Below are 20,947 nucleotides of genomic sequence, written 5' to 3' on the forward strand. Positions count from 1 at the left end.
TATTATATTTTATTCTTTGGAAACCCGTCAACCATATATATGCACGACTGAATTTGACAAAAAAACCGACTTATCCTTGAGAAAGAAAACCTACTCCGGGCTTCGCATACACCAACGAAGGAACCTCTATGTTTCCTCCCGCGCATGTACCACCAGTGCCGGTATAGATACCATCCTAAAGTCTTTTCTTGGTGATCGGTAGGAAAGGGCCTTCTAGCAACGTATATTTTTTCAGCAAAAGAAGTATGTTTTCTTAACGGATTGTTCCAGCGCTTGATCTCCAAGATAAATCGGCTTGTCAAGCTCGGGTTCCGGAGGGCAAGATCAAAAATATGCATCTGCCAAAAGGGGAGGCTTTTGATTAGAAGCATCTAGACGAAAGCTCGAATAGCAGCAACGAATGACGTACCTGATATCCTGTTCGTCAGGCTGAAGAAGGATACACTACCCAAGTTGCAGATTGATTCAGTGTCCAAATGTCCGCCAAAGTCTAATTCCTTCTTCTGCGTTCAAAAGGGCAAGCAATCGGTTTATATTCAATTCTGATAAACAGTGTGCGAGGGCCAGCTTGTTGGAGTCTGTCTACCTACAGACTGGTAACTCCTATAGCGAAATGCGAGCTCTGTGGATATTTTGGGGAGCAGCAATTGAGGGCTCGTATACGCCCACACATGACGCTCTATTCCTAAGGAGATATTTATTTTCATCGGGAACAGTATGTCATGATTTGCCGGAAATGAATCAATATGGAGAGGTTTCTAAGGGGGCTTCGGTTCGACGTATAAACAGAATAAGGAGGCAGATCGTCGCAATTAAGGCAGGGAGGAGCATCCACCAGTCCGAATCTTCAGTTAGCATCCGATCTCAGTTACTAAAGGCGGAGAAGCGGTTGAAAGATGCTTGCCCTGCATCGTTAGCAAACTTAAATTCGGTTATGGTGAATTTTCAGCTCTTCGCGTCCATATTAGCGGTAAGTAGTCCTGGCGGATTCCATGTGTTCATTCACACAGCGCACCGACTTGACCAAAATCGGTTTCAGCAAGGAGAAGAGAACACGCAATCAGATACCATTGATAAAAAAGAGGAAAAAGAATCCAGGTTGTAGAACCAGCCGTACGTCAGAACGTTGGCTCTTACGCAACAAGTGATGCTTCCCGTGACGGTGGCGGAAACGCAGCGTGCCAAGGGATTGGCTGGCAGTTTTCTCAGAGCCCATAACTATACCGGTAGTACCAGCGATTCCACTATCAAGGAACGGTGGACTATCTCCTGGAAGACAAGTGTTTGGCATTGCTCCTTTTACGGATTTGTACCAGTTCCAATTTTGCTTGGTGCCACAAAGGGGAGGTAGGTTGTATGCAGGGTGATTTGGTGGCCAATTCCATGGGAGCAAGTCCTACCCGCGTCGTTCAATCATTGGCGTACGCCCGACCTTCCTGGTTTAAGTGGCTATTATTTTTGGGCATGAGCTTTAGCAGGGAGTTTTCCCATGGAGACTCAACTGCCAGCTATGATTCGACGATGTGCTCCCTCGCGGATTAGGCCAGTTTAGGCCAAAACTCCCCTCCTTCCAAATTGAATGACGCTTCTTTTGCCTGCCATTATTTCGCTTCCCTCAATCCAACCACGGCGACGAGGAGTGAAGGAATCTCTTTTGGCTGGATGACCGTACATTACTTGCAAGTGCGTGGCGAAACGGCGATTATTCCAGCCTATTATTACTGACGTGTATGCACCAAGGAGGGACTTACATCGTCGCAGATATCGTACCTTTGCACAGGCACAGCAATCAACACATGCGCATCCTTCGGACTGTGTGGATTTCTCCCAATATAAGTTTGAAGCTGGTCACCATCTTGAGGTTTCCCCTACCCTACCCCCAGGCACGTACGGAAAGCATATGATACACTTGATCGGTGACCGCGGTGCTCGACGAGATTCCCGAGAGCTGTACAATCACAGACAAAGAAAAAGCTAGCTGAAACCGTACGGTGAGACAATGGAACAGCAGAACCAGGATCCGTCACACAACTCGGGGCAAAGGTAGGCACCTGCTTTCCTGATATGCCCTCTTTTCTGTTCTTTTTTATTTTGTGACTCAAACTCTTGGTATGTAAGAAGTTGTACGGCTGACGGAGCTATAGTCCTAGTCATATTCTTCGTGAGAACCATTCCCAGAACACGGGTGAAGACCGAAACGGCACCTCTTCAATTCCTGAAAGATATACTGAAGACCCCGACTACTACAAAAACTTCCTCGATCAACTTCTAAGCTTGGTTTGCAATAGGGACCAAGCTACTGTATCGCGAATGGTCTCTATCATCCGTTCTGGTGCCTCACACCTGGAGATTCTTGCAGCCATGTCTCAAATGCAAGTAGAGAACAACCATACTGGCCAGGATGGACATGCAGGGGTCTATGATCAAAACAAGGATGATAGGTAGTGGATGAAACCGCCTAGTGCCATGTTCAGCTTGATCCTTGAGATACCTATTATGTCAACTCATTTGCATCTTATCTGGCCTCTCAGATGGATCGTCGTCTAGGAAACTCGCGACTGTCGATCGACTGTTGATGAGAAGCTGCGATAGAATAGGACTATGAACGCAAACCCGTATGCTAGTGACGAGATACCCAATCCCAAATAGAGGATCACCACACTTTCTGTTTGCTAGTCTGTCTAGATGATTCTTTTCAGAATTCTTTCTCCGTTTCAGAGAAATGACTTTGAATGGCGTATGCGACGTGGTCCATCTACTTCTTGCAAATGACAGGAAACCCGAGTTCATTGTTGATAATCTTCACATTTCTAGGAAGAGCACTTAGTCAGTGTGAATAAATTCGAAATTACCGCTCTAGTGCATATGAGTATAAGTTATGATAACCTAGAGTACATGGTGGAAAAGCGACTGGAGATGCACTGCGTGCATTTTTAGATCAATACTGGAAAGAGATTCCACATGGCCTGGATGTCGCTGGTTTGAATCGGATTCCGCTTAGATAAGATGGTGCTCGATTAACTAACAACAAGGCCGGTTCTGTGGACAATGCTGGTTCTTATAACTAGTAGTAGTTTGTTCCAGGAAGGGCAGCGTACTTCGGAAGCAGCTATTGAACAGGCTGTTTACCTTGCTCACAACTTTCACTAGTAAGTGGTGATGATGACGCTGTAATATTCCATTCAGGAACAGATGTCCTAATATGCCCTACCACTGAAGGAAGTTTTATAAAAGAGACGCTTACTCCAGTCTGGATGCATGCAGGATTCAAGTCTTGGGAAGCCTGGAGAACAGTGGAATCTGCTGACCCAAAGGGAAGTCGCGTGATCCTACCTACCTAGGTAGTCACCATGCTGCATTTATTACTGTAGCCAGGTTTTGCACCATCCCCATTATTTACTGAGTACAACTACAACTCTGCCCCTATTAGCAGTGCGGGCTGAAGCAGAGACAATGCCCTGAAATCACAATGTTCTGTAGTTGTTTTTTCTGAGCAGATTTTAGGAGAAGCATCCAAACTGCTAACTTTTATCCAGGACGCTGTTTCTATCGCGACTCAACGGATTCTATAGTGGAAAAAAAAACACCTTCCTTCTGCGTAGCTTCTCTCGATAGCTCAAAGACTGAAGCGAAACCTAGGGTCGTCATCCCCGAGATTTTTTAAGACGCTTTCGCCAAGTTGGAGCATGTAATCACGTTTCCCCTGATCCCTTTTCTTGTTTTCGATGACCAGTCCAACAGCGAAGATTGTGCTCATAATTCCGCAGAATACCATCATTGCTAGCGAGACACTATAACCAACCGTGTACCGGGGGAACTCACTGGCGCTATCTCTTTTGAAGATATTGCTCGCGACAATGCCGCCAATATTTCCGAATCCGACTTGAATAGCAAGTCCAATAGCGCGTTTATAATGTCCGCTTAAGTTATTTGCGAACCACACAATTGCCACCGGCTGGACGATGTAGCAGCCTGCGGTCACGAAAAACACTGCCATATAACGAACGTTTATGTCCAGGCCTAAACCTGCCGACATTGGTCCTTGGCACAGCAGAATAACATACCCAATGGAAGAAAGGACAACCCCAAATACCACAAAGCCATAGCGATGTTGTAGACGATCCGTCAGGTATGACACAATCACCGTGACCACTGCAGCTACAGCCCAAACTGGGATGGTCATTATTTGGGTCCCGATAGCTGAGTACCCTAGTGAATTCACAATAGAAGGAATGAACAATGCTGTTGCATACCCTGAAACTGTGATACCGAGATAAATCAGGCTACCCACATAGATCTTCCAATCTAACAGTATTCGTTTCCATGCCGCGCCATCTAGTCGATCCATTCTGGCCCCTTCACCGGTATCCCGGGAGTTGCGTTCCTTCAAGAGATCCTTCTCCTCCTCGTTCAGGAATTTTGCTTGCTCAGGCCAATCCGCAATGATGAGCTTAGCGGGGATGGCCGAGGCGATAGATAGAAGGCCTTCAATGATGAAAATCCAGCGCCAACCAGAATAGCCACCCAATCCATGCATATGATAAAGGGCATACGCTAAGAGACCTCCAAAGGCTCCGGCCACCAAACCGGCAACCCATAAAAGGGAGAAGCGCTTTTGGAAGTCGTGCCGTTTGTAGTACATGGACATAAGATATGCACAACCCGGCACGAATCCTGCCTCGAAGAGACCCATGAAGAAACGACATGCGATCAACCCAGAAGTATTTTTTACAAGGCCTTGACACATGCATGCGATGCCTATCTGAAATGTTAAAGGCCATGGTAAAGGCAAGGTAGAAGGTCGCTCTATACTCACCCCAAAAGAAGGTCAGGATGCTAATCCATGTTGATGGTGCAAATTTCTTAAGAATAATATTGCTCGGTATATCCGCCACAATATACGGGGCAAAGAAAACCTGCATCGCAATAGCCACGTCGTTGTCTGTCATCCTGAGCTCCCGACGAATGCCCAAGACAATGACATTGCCCAAGTTGATGCGATCCAAGAAACCAAAGACGAAAACAATCCAAAGGGGAACCATCAGATGCAAATCAATCTTCCTCAAGAGCGCGTGCTCTCGTTTTTTGTCAACCTGAGGGCATCCTCCTTCAGGGCTGCACTCGGGCTCGGCCTTGCTAATGTCATGTCCCGGTTGTTTCTCCATACTGCTTGAGATCATATTCGATGAGGATGTGTACCCTGGTATTGTTGGAATTTGAACTTCTATAAGAATTAACACGGAAGAGGCGTGTGTTACTGGCAACTTTTTTTAACGTAACAGGAATGAGGGACTAGCGAAATATTTAATAACATGCGAGCCTGCGATGCAACATTATATCCTGGACTATCATGAATCCCTGCAATGTTGCGGAGGACGCTAAACTAGCTTTCTTAAGAGCTTCTCATGCCCAGTGCTCACAACAACTGTATATACGTAGCCATGCTCTTCACGATGGTTGGGACAAATCAGCGCTTGCTAGAACATTTACTAGAAATCACTTACACAGTCTCCCACTCTCTTCTTTGTCTTTTTTTTTTTTTTTTTTTTTTTTCCTTTCCCGGGAACCCTATGGTTGCAAGTACAGTATCTGCAATATGGCCTAGTAGTGGTACGCAACGGCCCCTGCTAGCTTCCTTAACAACAGCAGTCTAACTAGGATGCGACCGAACCACCTAACGATTTATGTCCTACATGCAGGCAAGATGCTATGGCCTACTGAGATCAACAGACGCGAGGGGAAGGTCCAGAGTATGCCGTGTCATACCACTTAGTACGGGGATTATGTCTTTCCGAGGAAATTAAACCGTTCCCCTCTACTCCGTATAGCCAGTCCTATTATACCATCTATCAAGGAAGGACATCAAAGCATCCGCCTAGGGCTAGGTTGTCTAAGTCCTTTTCCAAAATAATAATAATAAAAATAAAATAAAACAAAATTAAAAAAATGAAGACCTCAGCAAGGGGGAACAACACCGCAGAAATACACTAGGAGTACGTCCTATATGCTGTCTTTGAAAAAGGCGCACGCACTTTCAGGGTCCAATATGCACCAAAAGCATCGGTTAGCCCTATCCTGGAAACTCTTCCCTGTACATACCTGGCGCGTCACTCATAAAAACTGTCCTTTCCTTGTAGTCTGTTCAGCGCAATGTACACATCGATCTCCAACTCTCTAGGCATTGTATCTGGGCACTGGGAATGTGTCGTCACCCGTACGCTTAACATACGATGCCGCTGTTTAGCTACTATGGCGATATACCAGACAGCTCCGCTGCCCTGTCATATCCATCGCTCGTTTTCGCCATTCTCACACCAATTGTTGTGGCTGCAAGACTGCTAGGCCGACACTATCTTTCTGGTCGACTTGGTCCGGATGATTGGATGATACTGGTTTCCTGTGTAAATTCATGATATAGAGAACTTTTGCAACCACTGAGCTGACATATCATTGCCAGGCCTTTACAGAAACAGTCTCAATCCAGATGATAATTGGCAAGTCCAAAATAAGCTGCAGCCATGGGGCTTCGTATCCTTCGTTGCTAATGACCACCAGTATGCAAATGGGCATTCGGTAAGCACGAACATGATGTCCCTCAGGAGTTACTTATTCAAACACTGAAGGTCTGTCTATCCCTGTTTATGGCATTAGCCAATATCGAACAAAGTTAACGGTCGCAAAAACGCCCCCAGCTCTATTTCGTGGCCCAAATCCTATACAAGATCAACATCGGCCTCACCAAAATCAGTATCCTGCTGCTATATATCCGACTCTTCATCCAGCGGTGGTTCTTCATAACTTGTTTGACGTGGGTTGCTATTATCTCCTCGTTTACCCTCAGCACTGTGATCTCCAGCATACTTCAATGCTCACCGGTCCAATATGCTTTCAACAAGTCCATTCGCAGTGGTGGTTCATGTTTCAATCTGACCGCATTCTGGTACGCCAATGCCGTCTTCAACATTTTTAGCGACCTGGTTCTTGTCGCCCTGCCAGTCCCCGTCATCTGTAAACTGCATTTACCACTGAAATCAAAGCTTGTGCTCTGCAGCATCTTCGCCGTCGGTATATTGTAAGAGTCCGCATATTCAACCATGTCTGCCTGCCTTCCTAGCTGACTCAAACGACATCTAGCGTCTGCATCACGTCCATCCTCCGCATCACAACCCTGGATATCGCAACCTCACACCTCGACATCACCTGGAACAGCATCGGTTCCTCCATGTGGACTGTCATCGAATCAAATCTGGGCATTATTTGCGCCTGTCTCCCTGCTCTCCGTCGTCCCCTCGCCTTCGTTTGCCCGCGTCTCTTTGGAAAATTAGACCGCAGTGCTTTTCACGTCGTTAGAAGATATGAGCCACCGCAGCGTGGGAGTCGGTCCAAGACCATTGATTCCGGTCCCAATAAATCCACTGGTTGGAGCTTGTTGGATGAATTGACTACTCGTTCCACAGTCCGCGAGGGCGAGCAGGGAGGTGTTGGAGCTAGTCAAAAGGAGACTGTCTCGGATCCGGGCGTTGAGAATCAGACGAATCGGATTCGGATGTCAACATACGTGTCCGTTCGATATGATCAGTTCCACGACAAAGAGGACGTTGTTGAGATGAACGATCTGACAGCGGGTATTCCTAATGTATGCGTACATTGATTGTTTTGGTACCTATTGTGTAAATAGCTTATGTGTACTAAATACATGGATAGTGGGGAATAAAGCTTGGTATAAGCGACGTTTTGGAAACAGTAATCCTTTGCTTCTGCTTCTAGGTAGTCTACAGTTCTTATAACAGTCGAAGTACATGCTTCGAGGACAAACAGGCACTGAAAACTAAGCCCAAGCTGAAAAAAACAAAAACCTATATCTCATCCCTCCAATATAAAGGGAAAAGAGAAATACAAATGAAAAAAGTCTTAGCATATCATGGAATCTTGAATAAAATTCTATCAACTTATCTGCCCAGACGACCAATCAAGGCGTGCAACGTCCCGTGAAACGAGGATACAAACTGCAATCCCTCACAGTGTACCGACCACACATCCAAGCAAGGAAACGTTCTAGACCAAGACCATATCCACCGTGAGGAGAGGTTCCATACCTGAGACGAAACTAAGTTAGCATACATACAACAAAGCGAAAAATCAAGGGCGGATGAGAAAGAAGAAGGAACTTACTTCCGCTGGTCGGTATACCAGTAGTATGGAGAGGGATCCATACCCTCGTGCTTATAGGCGGCCATCAGCTCGTCCCAGTCGTCCATTCTCATACTACCTCCAACGATCTCGCCGACACCGGGCATGAGCACATCCACACTTTCAGTGACCCGACGATCTTCAGGGTCCTTCTTCATGTAGAAGGCCTTGATCTCGGCGGGGAAGTGGGTAAGGAAGATAGGCTGGTTGATGATGTCGGTCATCTTGCGCTCCGCGGCCTCGGCGATGTCGTCACCAAATTCGTGCGGCTTGCCCTCCTCGTTGGGGATATCGTGCTCGCGCAGCCATTGGATGGCGTCGGAGTATTTCATCCGGAGGAAGGGGCGGCTGGGAGCCTTGAAATCTGGGTTGAGCTTCTGGACGTAGCCGGCGATTTCGGGTTCAGCCATCATCACGTCGATAACACGGCAAATCACCTCCTCGATATGGTCGAGCAGGTCGGTGAAGGAGATGAAATCGAGCTCCGCCTCAATGTGCGTGTACTCAGACAGGTGACGACGGGTGAGGGACTTCTCAGCGCGGAAGGACGGGCACACGCAGAAGACATCTCCTAGGGAGGGAAGGCAAGTTTCCAAATACAGCTGAGACGACTGGGTCAGGTAGGAGTCCTCCCCGTAGTAGTCAAACTTGAACAGGGTGCTGCCACCTTCGACCTGCGTCTGCACCATGGCTGGTGGGGTCACCTCCAGCAGGCGGTTCTCCTCGAAGGCCTTACGGAATGCCTTCAATGTGGTAGCGCGCACCTTCATGACAGACGAGACGGTTTCTCCACGAAGAACCAGGTGCCGGTTGTCATAGAGGGTTTGGGGATCCGCATCCGGAGCAACTCGGGTGGTGATAGCGTCCTTGTCGCCGGCCGCACGACCGATGACAGTGAAAAAGTCCGCATGGAGTTCACGGTCGTTGGGCGCGTGCTGTTTGGGAGGAACCGCACGTATCTCACCGTGGATTGCCATGGAGGTTTGGGGTGTGAGAGTCATGATATCGTAGGTCTTAGCCAGATCACCGGTCAAAATGCACTGTAGGTAGCCATAGCCGTCGGTCAATGTGAGGAAAACTACATCTTTCTGCGCACGCAGACGATGAACTCGGCCCAAGACACGGACTCTGGTTCCTGGGGTATCTGACTCGGGCTTGCCCAAGGTAACGATGGCCGGGTCGGTCACATCAAGACGGATCTTGACTGGCTTGGGAAGAGAAGGATCCTCCTTGATGACAATCTTCTTGGCATCCTCCAGAACAGCCTGACGCTTCTCTGCTTCCTGCTTCTCGCGAATGGCCAGCTCCTGTTCCTTGGCTGCTTTTCTTTTTCGTTGCTCATAGAGATTGGTGGCCTTCTTCATTGCCGACTTGGTAGCGGGCTTCCACTCCAGTTTGGACGCAGGATCAGCACCCTCACCCGTGGGCTCAGTTTGGGATTTGCGTGTCAAATATTGGGTGCCATCGCTAGGGCTTTGCTGCAGGAGGGCATGAAGGAGCGTCTTGTAAGGGGCTGATTCAGACCCGGTCGCTGTCGAATCGTCTCTGCCGACGTCTTCGTCAATATAGACGGATGTCATTTTCGCTGACTATTTAAAGATAACACGTCAAAAAGGGGTTCTTCAATTTTTTAAAGCAATTTTTTTGGCAAATCAACCACGCGCGGGGCATAGAAGAATGTTGGAGATATCAGGTGAGTCACAGGCTAATTTATCAAGGGCTGAGACCAAAACTATAAAGCAAGAAGTAGGCAGTAGAGGGGCGTTGACAACTTACGAAATATACGACTCAATTCAAGCAAGGAGAACTCGCAGCAAGTCCCACGGGAAAGAAGTGAGTCGCACTGTGCGAGGCTTTCTCGATCGCTGGAGGGGTAAATTTCTGGATTCGGATTGGGATGTGGATGCCTGCAGTCATCCCACTTCTGCCTCAGGCATAATACTTAATGCCTTAATGCCTTGGCGCCTTAGTGCCTTCTTGCACTGGTCCCTGATTACCTAGCGCTGGATCTCTAGTCGGGGCATGTCTATATGGGAAGTCAACAAGCCAAGCACAATAGTCTGACAACTATTGCTGTTGTTCTTGTTGTTGACGATGATTATAGATATATATTCATTGGAAGATAGCCCGTATACAGATACTAACTATCCTGTCTCCCAGATCCTGCGCATCTATTCGGTTTCCACTCCGTATAGCCAACAGAGACGCTGGACCATGATGACTACTAAGTACAATGAAGCAAACATTGCTAAGGACTCAGGAAACGTCGATCGATCGGAGCCATAACTATGGGAACCTGCAAGGAAGCAACGAGAATCATCAAGTAACCAAAGCATATCTGACCTGTCTGCAGCCGGCCCGGATCAACTCCGTTCCGCTCAGAAAGAGCCGCTTCTTTCCCCTTTCCGGGTGCGAGAGAATCGAATCGCTACTAATTCTCCCCCACCAAGGACCACCTCCACTAGTCCCGATCTGCCCGAACGGACGACAAGATTGAGAGTAAACAAGAATGATGGAATGAAAGACCAACAGAAGGGCAGGTCCATCCATTCATGACACTTCAGATCTGGGCGACCGACTAATTCTCCGTATCTTAGTCCATTCCTCTTCCTGCCTGCCTTTCTAAAATACCCGAGAAGATCGCGGATCATCTAGAAGATTGTCAATAATATTTCTCAAGGAGGCTGATCCAACGGGACGTTGAACTAGCAGATCTTTTTTATCCATCCTGCTAGAAAGACTGACAGGTTCCGCTGGTGAAGGGGATGGAGAGATTTGCCCTCATTATTGTGGTACGCTAAAAGACGTCCTCAGTCAGGAACCACTCAGTACTTATTCCATATCTTCTCTCTCTCCACAAGGCATGGATGACTGTGAGTAGGTTGGCTACAATTACTATTATTATTCGCCAGACTAAACTAGTCGATTTCCCTACGACGACAATGTTTGGTTCATTGCAAACTCCCCCTTTTTTGCCCTCCTATTAATTAATGCATCACTTTATTCGTTCCTTGCTTACCTGATATTCTCTCGCGGATTGTTTTGTCTTTTCTTATTTGGTTTTATTATCTGGAATATTTTTATTACTTCTCCACGTTCCTAACTGTAAGGAACTGTGTTGACAGTTGGTTGTTTAACTTATGGTTCCTTTGATTACCACTTAAATCATTTTGCCTTCTCTATGCTCTCAGTTATTCAATTCTAAATATCGTTGTATTTATTTATTTATATTTTTTATTTCGCCAGCAGGGGAGGGGGAAGTCCAAAACAAAGCCCCTCTTGTCATCTGAGATTGTTATTACATATTTTTTTTTGGTTTTACTCTCTTTTATTCCGCACCCCCTTTTCTCTCTTTCTCTCTCTCTTTTGATTTCTCCTATCTTGGGGCCTTTTTTTTTTTTTTTTTTTTTTATTCCTCCCTTGTTGATCTTGGACTCTCTTTAGAGATCATCTTACTCTAACTAATTTCTCTTTTTGTCATTCCACACTTATCCATTTCCAGTTTCTTGGACTCCATTCAAGCACTTCTGATTGGGGTCGTTGTCTTCACTGGAGATTAATCGTGATAGACGTGTTGTTGTTGTTGTCGCGGTGGTAATAACTAGCACCAGCAGCAGCAGTTGGCATTCCCGCAGCCCCTAAACCCATCCCCAACTAGGAAGAGGTTTGTCCCCGTTCCACCAACCATCTCTCAGGCACATTCCACTGACCTTCCGTCTAGACACGTCTTGGTTATTGTCTTTCTTCTGCTTCGTTTCTGCTCATTCCTCTCCTCTCTCTACCCTTTGCTGTTGTTCCATTTCGTTTCGTCTCTTTATTTTTGATTCTCTATTGTTACTATTTTTCTTCTTCTTTGTCTTTTTTGACATCTCTAGTTTTACCCTTCTTATTCAATTCTTCTTATTCAATTCCTTTTTATTTATTTATTTATTATTATTATTTCTCTCTTTTCCCCTACCTCGTTTCGGGGGTGATCTTCAATCCGGCAACCTTTTTCCCTTTGATGGTCTCCTGGCTATTTCCTACTACTGTGTCAATTGCTCCATCTTTCTCATTTCCCCCTTTCGTTAGTGATAACGATCAATTCACGTCGACTACGGTTGACCCCGTTTTTTGCTTTCCTTACCTAGGGACTGTCGCGTCCTTCTCGTTCGTTCCCGCTCACTCGCCATGCAAACCTCCGATGCCTCCAATCTTCCGAGTCGTTTGATTCCTTCCAAGTTTTCTCATCTCAACACGGACAATACGGGTTTCTCCCACGGGGCGTATAACTCGAACAGCGTCCCACTGCAGGGTTTGCAGGATAGGAACGCTCGCCGAGCTAACATCCCTGCTATTAACACCACGGCCGGTCACGGCATCCCCGACGCCATGGCTACCTCCGGCACTTTCGACATGAACTTCACCCCCCTCCTTCCGTCTCAGCTCCTTCTCGGCAGCCCCTTTCAGCCTGGTACCCCCTCTGCATTTGCCTCGCCTCAATTTGCCAATTTTAGCGGCTTTTCCCAAGCCAATGGCCCCGCACATGCACAGAACCCTCAGAATCACTTGGGAAGCCCGACACAGCCCTCGCAGAATGCTGGACTTTATTCAGGAATGATACCCACTGATAGTATGGGGAACTCACAGATGCTAGGAGGACCCCAATCCCCCGTCGGTGGTATGGGTGGTTTGAGTAATGCGGCGTTCGGAAGTGCTGCCGCACCAGTAACCCCTGGTCTCCTCTCAGGCACCAGCCGGACCGTATATTTGGGTAACATCCCCGCGGAAACGTCCGCCGAAGAGGTCTTGAACCACGTCCGCAGCGGACAGATTGAATCGGTTCGGTTACTTCCTGATAAGAACTGTGCCTTTATCTCGTTCTTGGATAGTAATTCCGCCACGCATTTCCACTCAGACGCCATTCTTAAGAAGCTCGCCATCAAGGGAAATGACATCAAAGTCGGATGGGGCAAACCATCTCAGGTGCCCACCTCCGTCGCTCTGGCGGTGCAACAGTCTGGCGCATCCCGGAACGTGTATCTGGGAAACCTGCCCGAGGAGATGTCGGAAGACGAACTACGGGAAGAACTTGGGAAGTTCGGCCCTATCGACACCGTGAAGGTCGTGAAGGAGAAGGCCATTGGCTTTGTACACTTCTTATCTATTAGCAACGCCATGAAGGCCGTGGCGCAACTGCCCCAGGAGGCGAAATGGCAAGCCCCCAAGCGCGTATTCTACGGCAAGGACCGATGTGCCTACGTTTCCAAGACGCAGCAGCAGAATGCGGCCCAGTTTCTGGGAATTGCCCCGGGGTATGCGCACATCCTCAATTCTGCGGATCGCGACCTGATCACCAACGCGCTGGCCCAGCAATCTGTTGCGGCTGCAGCCGTGGCCACCACCGCCGGTGGTGTCAACAACCTGGGCAATCGGACCGTTTACCTTGGCAACATCCATCCCGAAACTACCATCGAGGAGATCTGCAACGTTGTGCGTGGTGGTCTTCTGCATCATATTCGCTATATCCCGGACAAGCATATCTGTTTCGTCACGTTCATTGACCCCACTTCGGCCGCTTCCTTCTATGCCTTAAGTAACCTACAAGGTCTGATGATTCACAATCGTCGCCTGAAGATTGGCTGGGGTAAGCACTCCGGCCCTCTGCCTCCTGCCATTGCCTTGGCCGTGAGTGGCGGTGCCTCGCGCAATGTTTACGTGGGCAACCTTGACGAGTCCTGGGCGGAGGAGCGCCTTCGTCAGGACTTTTCCGAGTACGGTGAAATCGAGCTTGTCAATACATTGCGTGAGAAGAGCTGTGCCTTTGTTAACTTCACCAATATTGCCAACGCCATCAAAGCAATTGAGGGCATGCGGAACCGGGAGGAATATAAGCGCTTTAAGATCAACTTCGGCAAGGATCGCTGTGGAAACCCTCCACGCCAGACCGGCAATGGTGGACAGCAAGGTCGTAACGGGTCGGGGCTTGAAGGACCGCACTCGCCCTCACCGGCCCTCAATGGCTACCAGCAGAACTTGAGCCAATCTGACTCCAGCCCAACCCGATCCGCCCTGTCTCCTGCGCCTGGCTCTACGGGTTCTCAGTCTCAGAACGGCCAGCAGAACCGACACCCCCTCCAAACAGTGCCGTCTCCATCAGGGGTTCTGAACGTGGGAGCCAATAATCCTTTGACCATGTATCTCAATCAGATGTCCGCCCAGCAGGCTCAGGAACAAGAGAACCGGTTGAGCGATCCCATGGCCCTTGCCGCCCTGCAGTCCCAACCTCAGCCACCCCAGCAACAGGCCCTGTATAACGGCGCCAACCCCAGCGAACTCAGTAACGGAAATATCGACGCACCTCTGCACCAGCATAAGCCCTCTAGCAATAACTTCCTCAGTGTTGCAAATGGCTCTACAGGATCTAGCCATCATGCCACCGCAAGCACCAGCAGCTTGAATGTGCCACGGGCACAACATTCGCGTGCTGTCAGCCTGCCGTCATTTTCGCAGGAGCCGTTTGGGCCTGTCTCAAGTCAGCCTGGTCATGGCCGTTCTGGTGTGGCCCATCAGCCCCAGAGCAGCTTCTCAAGCTTCACTTCTGCCCTCGGCGGACTCAACCATGCCGGTTTTGGGTTGGCTATCCAGAATGAAAGTTCGTTGCCCGGCTGGGCTGAGGAAGAGATTGGAGCAAAATAATTGATTCCGCATATTTTGAAGCGCGATTTGTTTGGATTTATCGCCCTTTAATTCTCTGGGTATAGCTCATTGTCCTTCCAAAAATTTTTAACGTCTATCTCTCTGGAATTCCATTCTATTCCCTTGTCACCATCCTGATTTCTTCTTTGTACTGCCTTGATATATTGTGTGGTTTCTCTATTTTTTCTGTGCAAATTCCGTTCTCTGCCAACCCACCTTACAACCTTTTAATCATTCTTTTATCACCCTTGTATTGCTAGTTAGGTATGACCTTTATTCCTTTTCACGCCCTTTATTTTCTAAACATTTAATTCTTCTCTTCTTGTTTTGATTATTTACATTTTCTCTTATTTCTTTTTGGATTTCCAGTTGTCTATGAAGGCGGGTGAGATCTCGGCTATATCCTAGACCAGTTGGCTCTGGTCTGTTCTTTAATGTTCATCCTGCGCATTTGCATTTGTGATGCCATTTTTGACGGAATCAACCCCGAGTGTTCAGCGCCTTGTTACATTTTGGGACGATGGACAAGGGTTTTATTACATAGCTGTGGAGGTAATAAGCTCGGCATGGGTGATGGCAACAAGGCCAGTGAAAGAACTATAGCGAAAGACGAATAAACAAAAATATAAAATGTAATCGACCTGTGAAAGTTGCCATGTAGATTGGATTTTGTCCATGTTACTGTTATATTTCCCCATTCGGTGAAATAACAACAGGGCGTGCCCCACGTGACCAATGTCGCGCTAACCGCGTACGGCCCATGGAACGTGAAGAAGAACAGCATGGGCTCAATTCAATCTTCATCATTTCATCGTCCGGCGCTGGCTCGTCAGTGACCAGTTGCAGCTCTGATCTTGCCTGATCTCGCTATGGCTCTGCCTCCAGAACAGATTAACATCAAGCGCCGACGAGAGGAGGAGCCCGTGGATACGTTATGTAAGAATTCTATCCTAGCTAGTTACCTCCCCGAAATCTTTTGCTGGAGTGAGGAGAATGTTGTATATGTGACGAGAAGAAAAACAAAACAAAAAAAGAAACCCATTTTTTCCCTTCAGGAGCTAACCTTGTATCATAGATATACAGTCTGAATTACACCAGACCAAGCGTCGCTTCACGGACTTCGTCTTTCAACGAGTCCAAATCAAAGGCGATGGTGGCAGCAGCGGCTCCCCATCACCAGCAAAGGGGGCTCTCCGCAGTCCGCGCTCGGTGAGCAGTGTCAATTTCCCAACGACCGCGCATTCTCGCCCTGCTTGGACGGGGAGTGTAGGAGGAGTCCCGTTGGTGAGAGCCACGACGCCGGGGGCGGAGATTCGTGAAGCCAAGCGCCTCGCGACCATCCGGAAAGAGAAGGAAGAGAAGCTGTACAGGGCTTTGCGTTCATCACCGACGGCACCGGAAACCCGCCATGCTCACGATAATGGAGCAGGTGATGATGAACTGGCCTCGGTGCCTACGACGTCCAGCGGCAGAGCGAGCCCTGCACCATCAGCGTCTCCGGTTGTGCGACGATTTCAAATCTCTCGGTCCAAGAGCCTCCTACGAGGTACGTCGGGAGGCGGTGTACAGAAACGGAAGGGAGACGGCGCAGTTGCGGTGCTGGTGGAAAAGTTGCGACGCAAACCACATTCCAGGCAAGCGTCCATGGTTGCGGATGCTGTAGTCCAAGCGGAAGGAGATACAGGAAGGTACGAAATTGCTTCTACAAAAATTACCGATCTGCGGGACAACTTGGCCCAACACGAGGAAGAAGCTCCGACTCCGCAGCGGAAGCGACCTGTAGTGAACAAGGCAGAAAGAGAGTGGAGAGAGGAGCGTAAGACGGCAATCAGTGCAGCCAAACAGCACATCACACAGGTGTTGGAGAAGGAGGCCCAAGCTCAACATCAAACCAACTGGGACGATGAATCGGATCGACTAGCCCAAGAATTTCAGCAGATTGCACTGGAGATAGAGAGGGAAGTAGAAGAGGACACGGACGAGGACACGGAGATATTAGCCACGCGGTCGACACAGGCCCGTTCTCATCCGAGGATGCCCAAAGCACCGTTGAAATATCCCCCCCGCACGCCCAATAAGCTTCGAGCTAGGCCTGCAGAATCGCCGCAAGGGTGTGAAGTGCTGGTCAAGGCTGCTGTCATAGCTACTCCTACCACTAATACGACAGCTCCAGCTGCCGCCGCAGCCACGGCAACTACCCCTCAGGCGGCACCAGATGTGGAACACGAGGACGACAGCGATGGAGAATACGTCTACGATACGTATATCCGAAAACCCCTCCCAGAGATTGAAGAAGGAGGAGGAGGCCTGCTTACGAACCCCCTGGTGGATTTGCAACTGGACCAGGAAGCCTGGCTTCGACAGAATGGCATCGATACGACCCGTGCCGACATTGGAGTGATAGTTATCACGCAAGAGGACGAAGAGTATTGGGAAAGTTTTGTGGAGGAGGAAGACGATGAAGAGCGATGGGATAGTGAGGATGGGGATTCCAATGGTCAGTGGTGATTGATCTAAAGAGACTGGGGTAGGAGGCTAACCCCTTTCCCTGCTCTAGCTGAAAATAATCCCGCCAATGAGTACCCTGACGAAGAGCTGTCCTGGGACGACGAAGACGACGATCGACTGGCCATCTATCACAAATACCGCCGCCACGCGGTGTCAGACGATGAGGAATTCGACTCAGACGAGTCGGCCAATGAGAGGTGGTTTGGCCCTTCTGGGCGTCGGTCGCACGTGGAGTCCGATGACGAGAGCTGGTGACAAGCGCGAAGGACGGGTGGCTGCATTATGCTGGCCTGGAGCTCTTCAGTCTCTGTGTGTCTTTTCAACTCTCATCAAGACGCATGCGCATCGTCTTTCACCGCAACTCAACCGACATGACCACAAAAAAGGACCCAACATCTCTGTACACAGAGCAATCACAATCACCCCCAAACCGCCTGCAACGCAACCATCTGCCTCGCAAATCAGGACTCAGGTCACCCTCGGACGATGAGATCACACGTCAGAACTAACAACATGATATTTGTTCGACGAGCGGGGTTGATTCCAAATTCGCCTGGAAGCCATTCATTCATTCCATTTCCTTTGTCCTTGATGAAAGATTATTGGGATCTAACGGACTTTCCATTTCGCTAGATGATAATCAATCTACGACTTCACTGCATCAGCACAGTATCAATCTGTATGTATCTGTAATGGCATAATCGTATCCAAAGGTCCAATACTATCAACTATATAAGGCAACCAAAGCAAGAAGAGCTGAACACGTCTGACCTACCTCCACCGTAGTCAATCAGTCAGTTAAAGAAATAAACACACAGCTGATCCACCTACCCAGCACCCGATGTAGAATCCTCCAACCGGAAAGGCAAGGCTAGAGAATTGGCCGAGCCAGAACAATTAAATAAGTTAATTAAAAAAGTTCTCCGAAGCTCTCCCACAGGATAAACAATGGAAGGAAAGGAAAGGAAAGGATGAGGGGGACGAACAGGAAGGATTCCCATCCTTCAATCAACAGTTGCAGAAAACTGCATGGCAAAAAGAATGTGTGTCAGAAACGTCCTAGTAAGTGCTCCAGTAGACCACGGAGTATAAACTAACGTGTTTAGTTGACGATGTACGCAAGCCTCCTCTTCCTTTCCCCATCCCATTCCATGTGTTCAATTGATGATGAGACAAGGTAGTGGACCCGTGGGCCAGTGGACCCCCCCGTGTGTTTTGATTGTTTTATTTTATTTTCGGGACTAGCAAAAAGAAGAATGTGAAGTATGTCTGTGGATTTGGGGGCCTTTTTTTTCTTTTTTTCCTTTTTTTGGTCCAACAGATCCCTCATCCCACACCCCGACAAGGGTCCCGGTTGATTAGATGAGTCCGACCTTTGCGTCATGGGTCATATCGGCGATTGTATTGATGAGGTCGTTCTTGTTATTGGTGTACATAGGAGTACATTTTATGTTGTACTCCAGTGCTTACAGAGTACAATCCAGTCCATGATAAGAGAGAGTGTGTGTACCTAATTGTTTGCATGTCGGTACGCCCAAGTGCAGAGGTATGTAATGAATGATCTGTACTGTATTGTACTGTACCATATAGTCGATACGAGAGGAAGTGGATACGAGCAGCGAAGTATAGGTAGAAGCAAACAATCAATTCAACAGATTTCCCAACCCCGTGATCTCACGGTCAAAACAATGCATGCATGCTAAAGTCAGAGAGCCTCCCAGTATAAGTGGTCACAGAATAAACACAGCTAATATGAAAGACAGACAAGAAAGGTGGAAGTCCATGTAGAACATCAATCCAGGTATGTCGGAGGAACAGGAATAGTGGTAATAGTAGTAGCAGTAATAAGAATAATAATAATAAAAAGACAAACTCAGGTATCTTGCAGCGGCCGTAAAGAGTGGTCAGAATCGACGGATTTTTGGAAAATGAAAAAATAAAAGCCGTCTTATGATGAGAGCCGTAGGCTGTTGACTTGCTCTTTGTTCTCACGCATCCATGGATACCAGACACCCACCCATTCGATCACTCCGTACTTCGGGGCCGATGAATCAACTAGTCCCGAGCCCTCACGAAGGAACTCGCCATCACGCATGCGTCGCTGCTCTCGCAGTGTTGGACACTTTTTCTCCTTGATGAATCGGTAAAATTTGCACTGGATCCCCTGGAATCCGCGTCGTTGTCGATTGGGGAACTGTCGGTTGAAACTTTCTCGCACCTCCTTCCACTCCTGGCAGAGATCCACGCGGTGGTACCAAATGAAGTACATCTCCTCCTCCTCGTACTTGGGGCGAGGAGGTCGCCGTCGCTCGGCGGCATTACTGGAGCTGCTGGAGACCGAATCATAGCGGTCCCGCGAGTACGCACCTGGTGAAGACTCGGCAGACCGTGACGGATAGGGCGGATAGGACGGTTCTTGAGATGAGCTGGAGAGATCACGGTAGGACCGGCTGTCCGCAAAGGAGTAGATGTAGTGATTGGGACTAGGTGGATAGATAGGCGAGAATTGTGGACTGGGGACGTAATGAAGTTTAGAAGAGGAAGAGTCATTCTCCGCCGACGGGTTCAGTAGAGAATCAATGGCCATGCGGCTCCGACGAGACGATGGCATGTAGCTAGATGGAGCATGTTCGTGGAAGGCAGTCATCGTGTAGCTGGGTTGGTAGGCAATTCCCCCCATCAATATAATCTAGAAACAAATGGATGTTGAGGAAGAGTCGACAGTGGACCGGCGTCGATTGAAGGATAGGCGAAATGCAAAGGTATGGTAAACTTTTTTCCTGGAGGGGGTATGTGAAACCGTTGAAAGCACGATTAGGCCAAGATATTGAGAAGTGGAAAGAGGAAGGGGAAGAACTGGTTGAGGAGAAACCAGGCAATTCTTAAAAAGTAAATCAGAGGGTGAGTGACGACGGAGTTAAGATTCGGGGAAAAGAGTTCGATAATAATAAAAAAAAAGAAAAAAAGAAAGAAAGGGCCAAGAGGATTGACGTCTTCTCTGTCACTCTGCCCCAAGCACCTTTTTTTAAAATAAGAAATGTCGGAGTGGAAGGAATAATGGGTCAGGCGGAGACAAGTGCTCTTGATAAATGATTGAAATTCCGAGGCTTCTCTTCGTACACCCCCAAACAGCGCACTAGACACTCGGTTGGATTCTTAAAATGGGAGAGAGTAATAGCTGGCCAGGGTCCGGTTAGTTGTGCTTAATCCATGCAGCGTACCGGCTCCTTGGATCTCGCTGGCCTGTGGTAGAGAGGGACGCTGACTGCGCCCCTGTCCGGACGTGGAGAGATTGCCTCGACGGCGGGTACACGATGCCCTCTGAAATGATCCGTAGCGCCGCCAGCAGGGGGAGAAGTGGAGGGAGGAAACGAGGGTCGTATGTTGGTCGGTAGGAGAAGGAGGTGGATGTGAAGTACCAGACAGATAGGTGAACTAGGTAGGCACCTAGTAGTAGTAGTCTTAATACACCAGCAGGTAGTAGCACCAGCGCTGTAACCACAACAATGATGGTAAATACCCCTGTGTTTTTATTTTTATTTTTATAGGGAAGGAAGTGAATGGAATCAAT

At 48.3% G+C, this 20,947-nt stretch overlaps 7 protein-coding genes across 7 annotated transcripts; 4 read left to right on the plus strand and 3 right to left on the minus strand.

Moving 5' to 3' along the window:
* Positions 1 to 1,999: 1,999 nt before the first annotated feature.
* On the plus strand, positions 2,000 to 2,445 carry ATNIH1004_002639 (uncharacterized protein; the record flags this gene model as incomplete). Its single annotated transcript, XM_033567325.1, has 2 exons — positions 2,000 to 2,043; positions 2,145 to 2,445. The coding sequence occupies 2 exons, from the start codon at positions 2,000 to 2,002 to the stop codon at positions 2,443 to 2,445; spliced, it is 345 nt and encodes a 114-aa protein (XP_033429320.1).
* A 1,171-nt stretch (positions 2,446 to 3,616) lies between these two features.
* Positions 3,617 to 5,180, minus strand: ATNIH1004_002640 (putative transmembrane transporter; the record flags this gene model as incomplete). Its single annotated transcript, XM_033567326.1, has 2 exons — positions 3,617 to 4,758; positions 4,817 to 5,180. The coding sequence occupies 2 exons, from the start codon at positions 5,178 to 5,180 to the stop codon at positions 3,617 to 3,619; spliced, it is 1,506 nt and encodes a 501-aa protein (XP_033429321.1).
* Positions 5,181 to 6,230: 1,050 nt separating this feature from the next.
* Positions 6,231 to 8,100, plus strand: ATNIH1004_002641 (uncharacterized protein; the record flags this gene model as incomplete). Its single annotated transcript, XM_033567327.1, has 5 exons — positions 6,231 to 6,401; positions 6,556 to 6,573; positions 6,693 to 7,072; positions 7,135 to 7,636; positions 8,023 to 8,100. 5 exons carry the CDS (start codon positions 6,231 to 6,233, stop codon positions 8,098 to 8,100), a joined length of 1,149 nt encoding a protein of 382 aa, XP_033429322.1.
* Positions 8,101 to 8,168: 68 nt separating this feature from the next.
* ATNIH1004_002642 (asparagine--tRNA ligase DED81) lies at positions 8,169 to 9,770 on the minus strand (the record flags this gene model as incomplete). Its single annotated transcript, XM_033567328.1, has 1 exon — positions 8,169 to 9,770. The coding sequence occupies one exon, from the start codon at positions 9,768 to 9,770 to the stop codon at positions 8,169 to 8,171; it is 1,602 nt and encodes a 533-aa protein (XP_033429323.1).
* Positions 9,771 to 12,360: 2,590 nt separating this feature from the next.
* Positions 12,361 to 14,868, plus strand: ATNIH1004_002643 (putative differentiation regulator (Nrd1); the record flags this gene model as incomplete). The annotated part of the gene is made up of 1 exon (XM_033567329.1): positions 12,361 to 14,868. One exon carries the CDS (start codon positions 12,361 to 12,363, stop codon positions 14,866 to 14,868), a length of 2,508 nt encoding a protein of 835 aa, XP_033429324.1.
* Positions 14,869 to 15,737: 869 nt separating this feature from the next.
* ATNIH1004_002644 (Iwr1 domain-containing protein) lies at positions 15,738 to 17,631 on the plus strand (the record flags this gene model as incomplete). The annotated part of the gene is made up of 3 exons (XM_033567330.1): positions 15,738 to 15,804; positions 15,944 to 17,365; positions 17,426 to 17,631. 3 exons carry the CDS (start codon positions 15,738 to 15,740, stop codon positions 17,629 to 17,631), a joined length of 1,695 nt encoding a protein of 564 aa, XP_033429325.1.
* Positions 17,632 to 19,324: 1,693 nt separating this feature from the next.
* Positions 19,325 to 20,023, minus strand: ATNIH1004_002645 (uncharacterized protein; the record flags this gene model as incomplete). The annotated part of the gene is made up of 1 exon (XM_033567331.1): positions 19,325 to 20,023. One exon carries the CDS (start codon positions 20,021 to 20,023, stop codon positions 19,325 to 19,327), a length of 699 nt encoding a protein of 232 aa, XP_033429326.1.
* Positions 20,024 to 20,947: the final 924 nt, after the last annotated feature.

This window comes from Aspergillus tanneri (assembly GCF_003426965.1).
Source record: "Aspergillus tanneri strain NIH1004 chromosome Unknown AapTan_1_pilon_pilon_pilon, whole genome shotgun sequence".
Taxonomy (NCBI): domain Eukaryota; kingdom Fungi; phylum Ascomycota; class Eurotiomycetes; order Eurotiales; family Aspergillaceae; genus Aspergillus; species Aspergillus tanneri.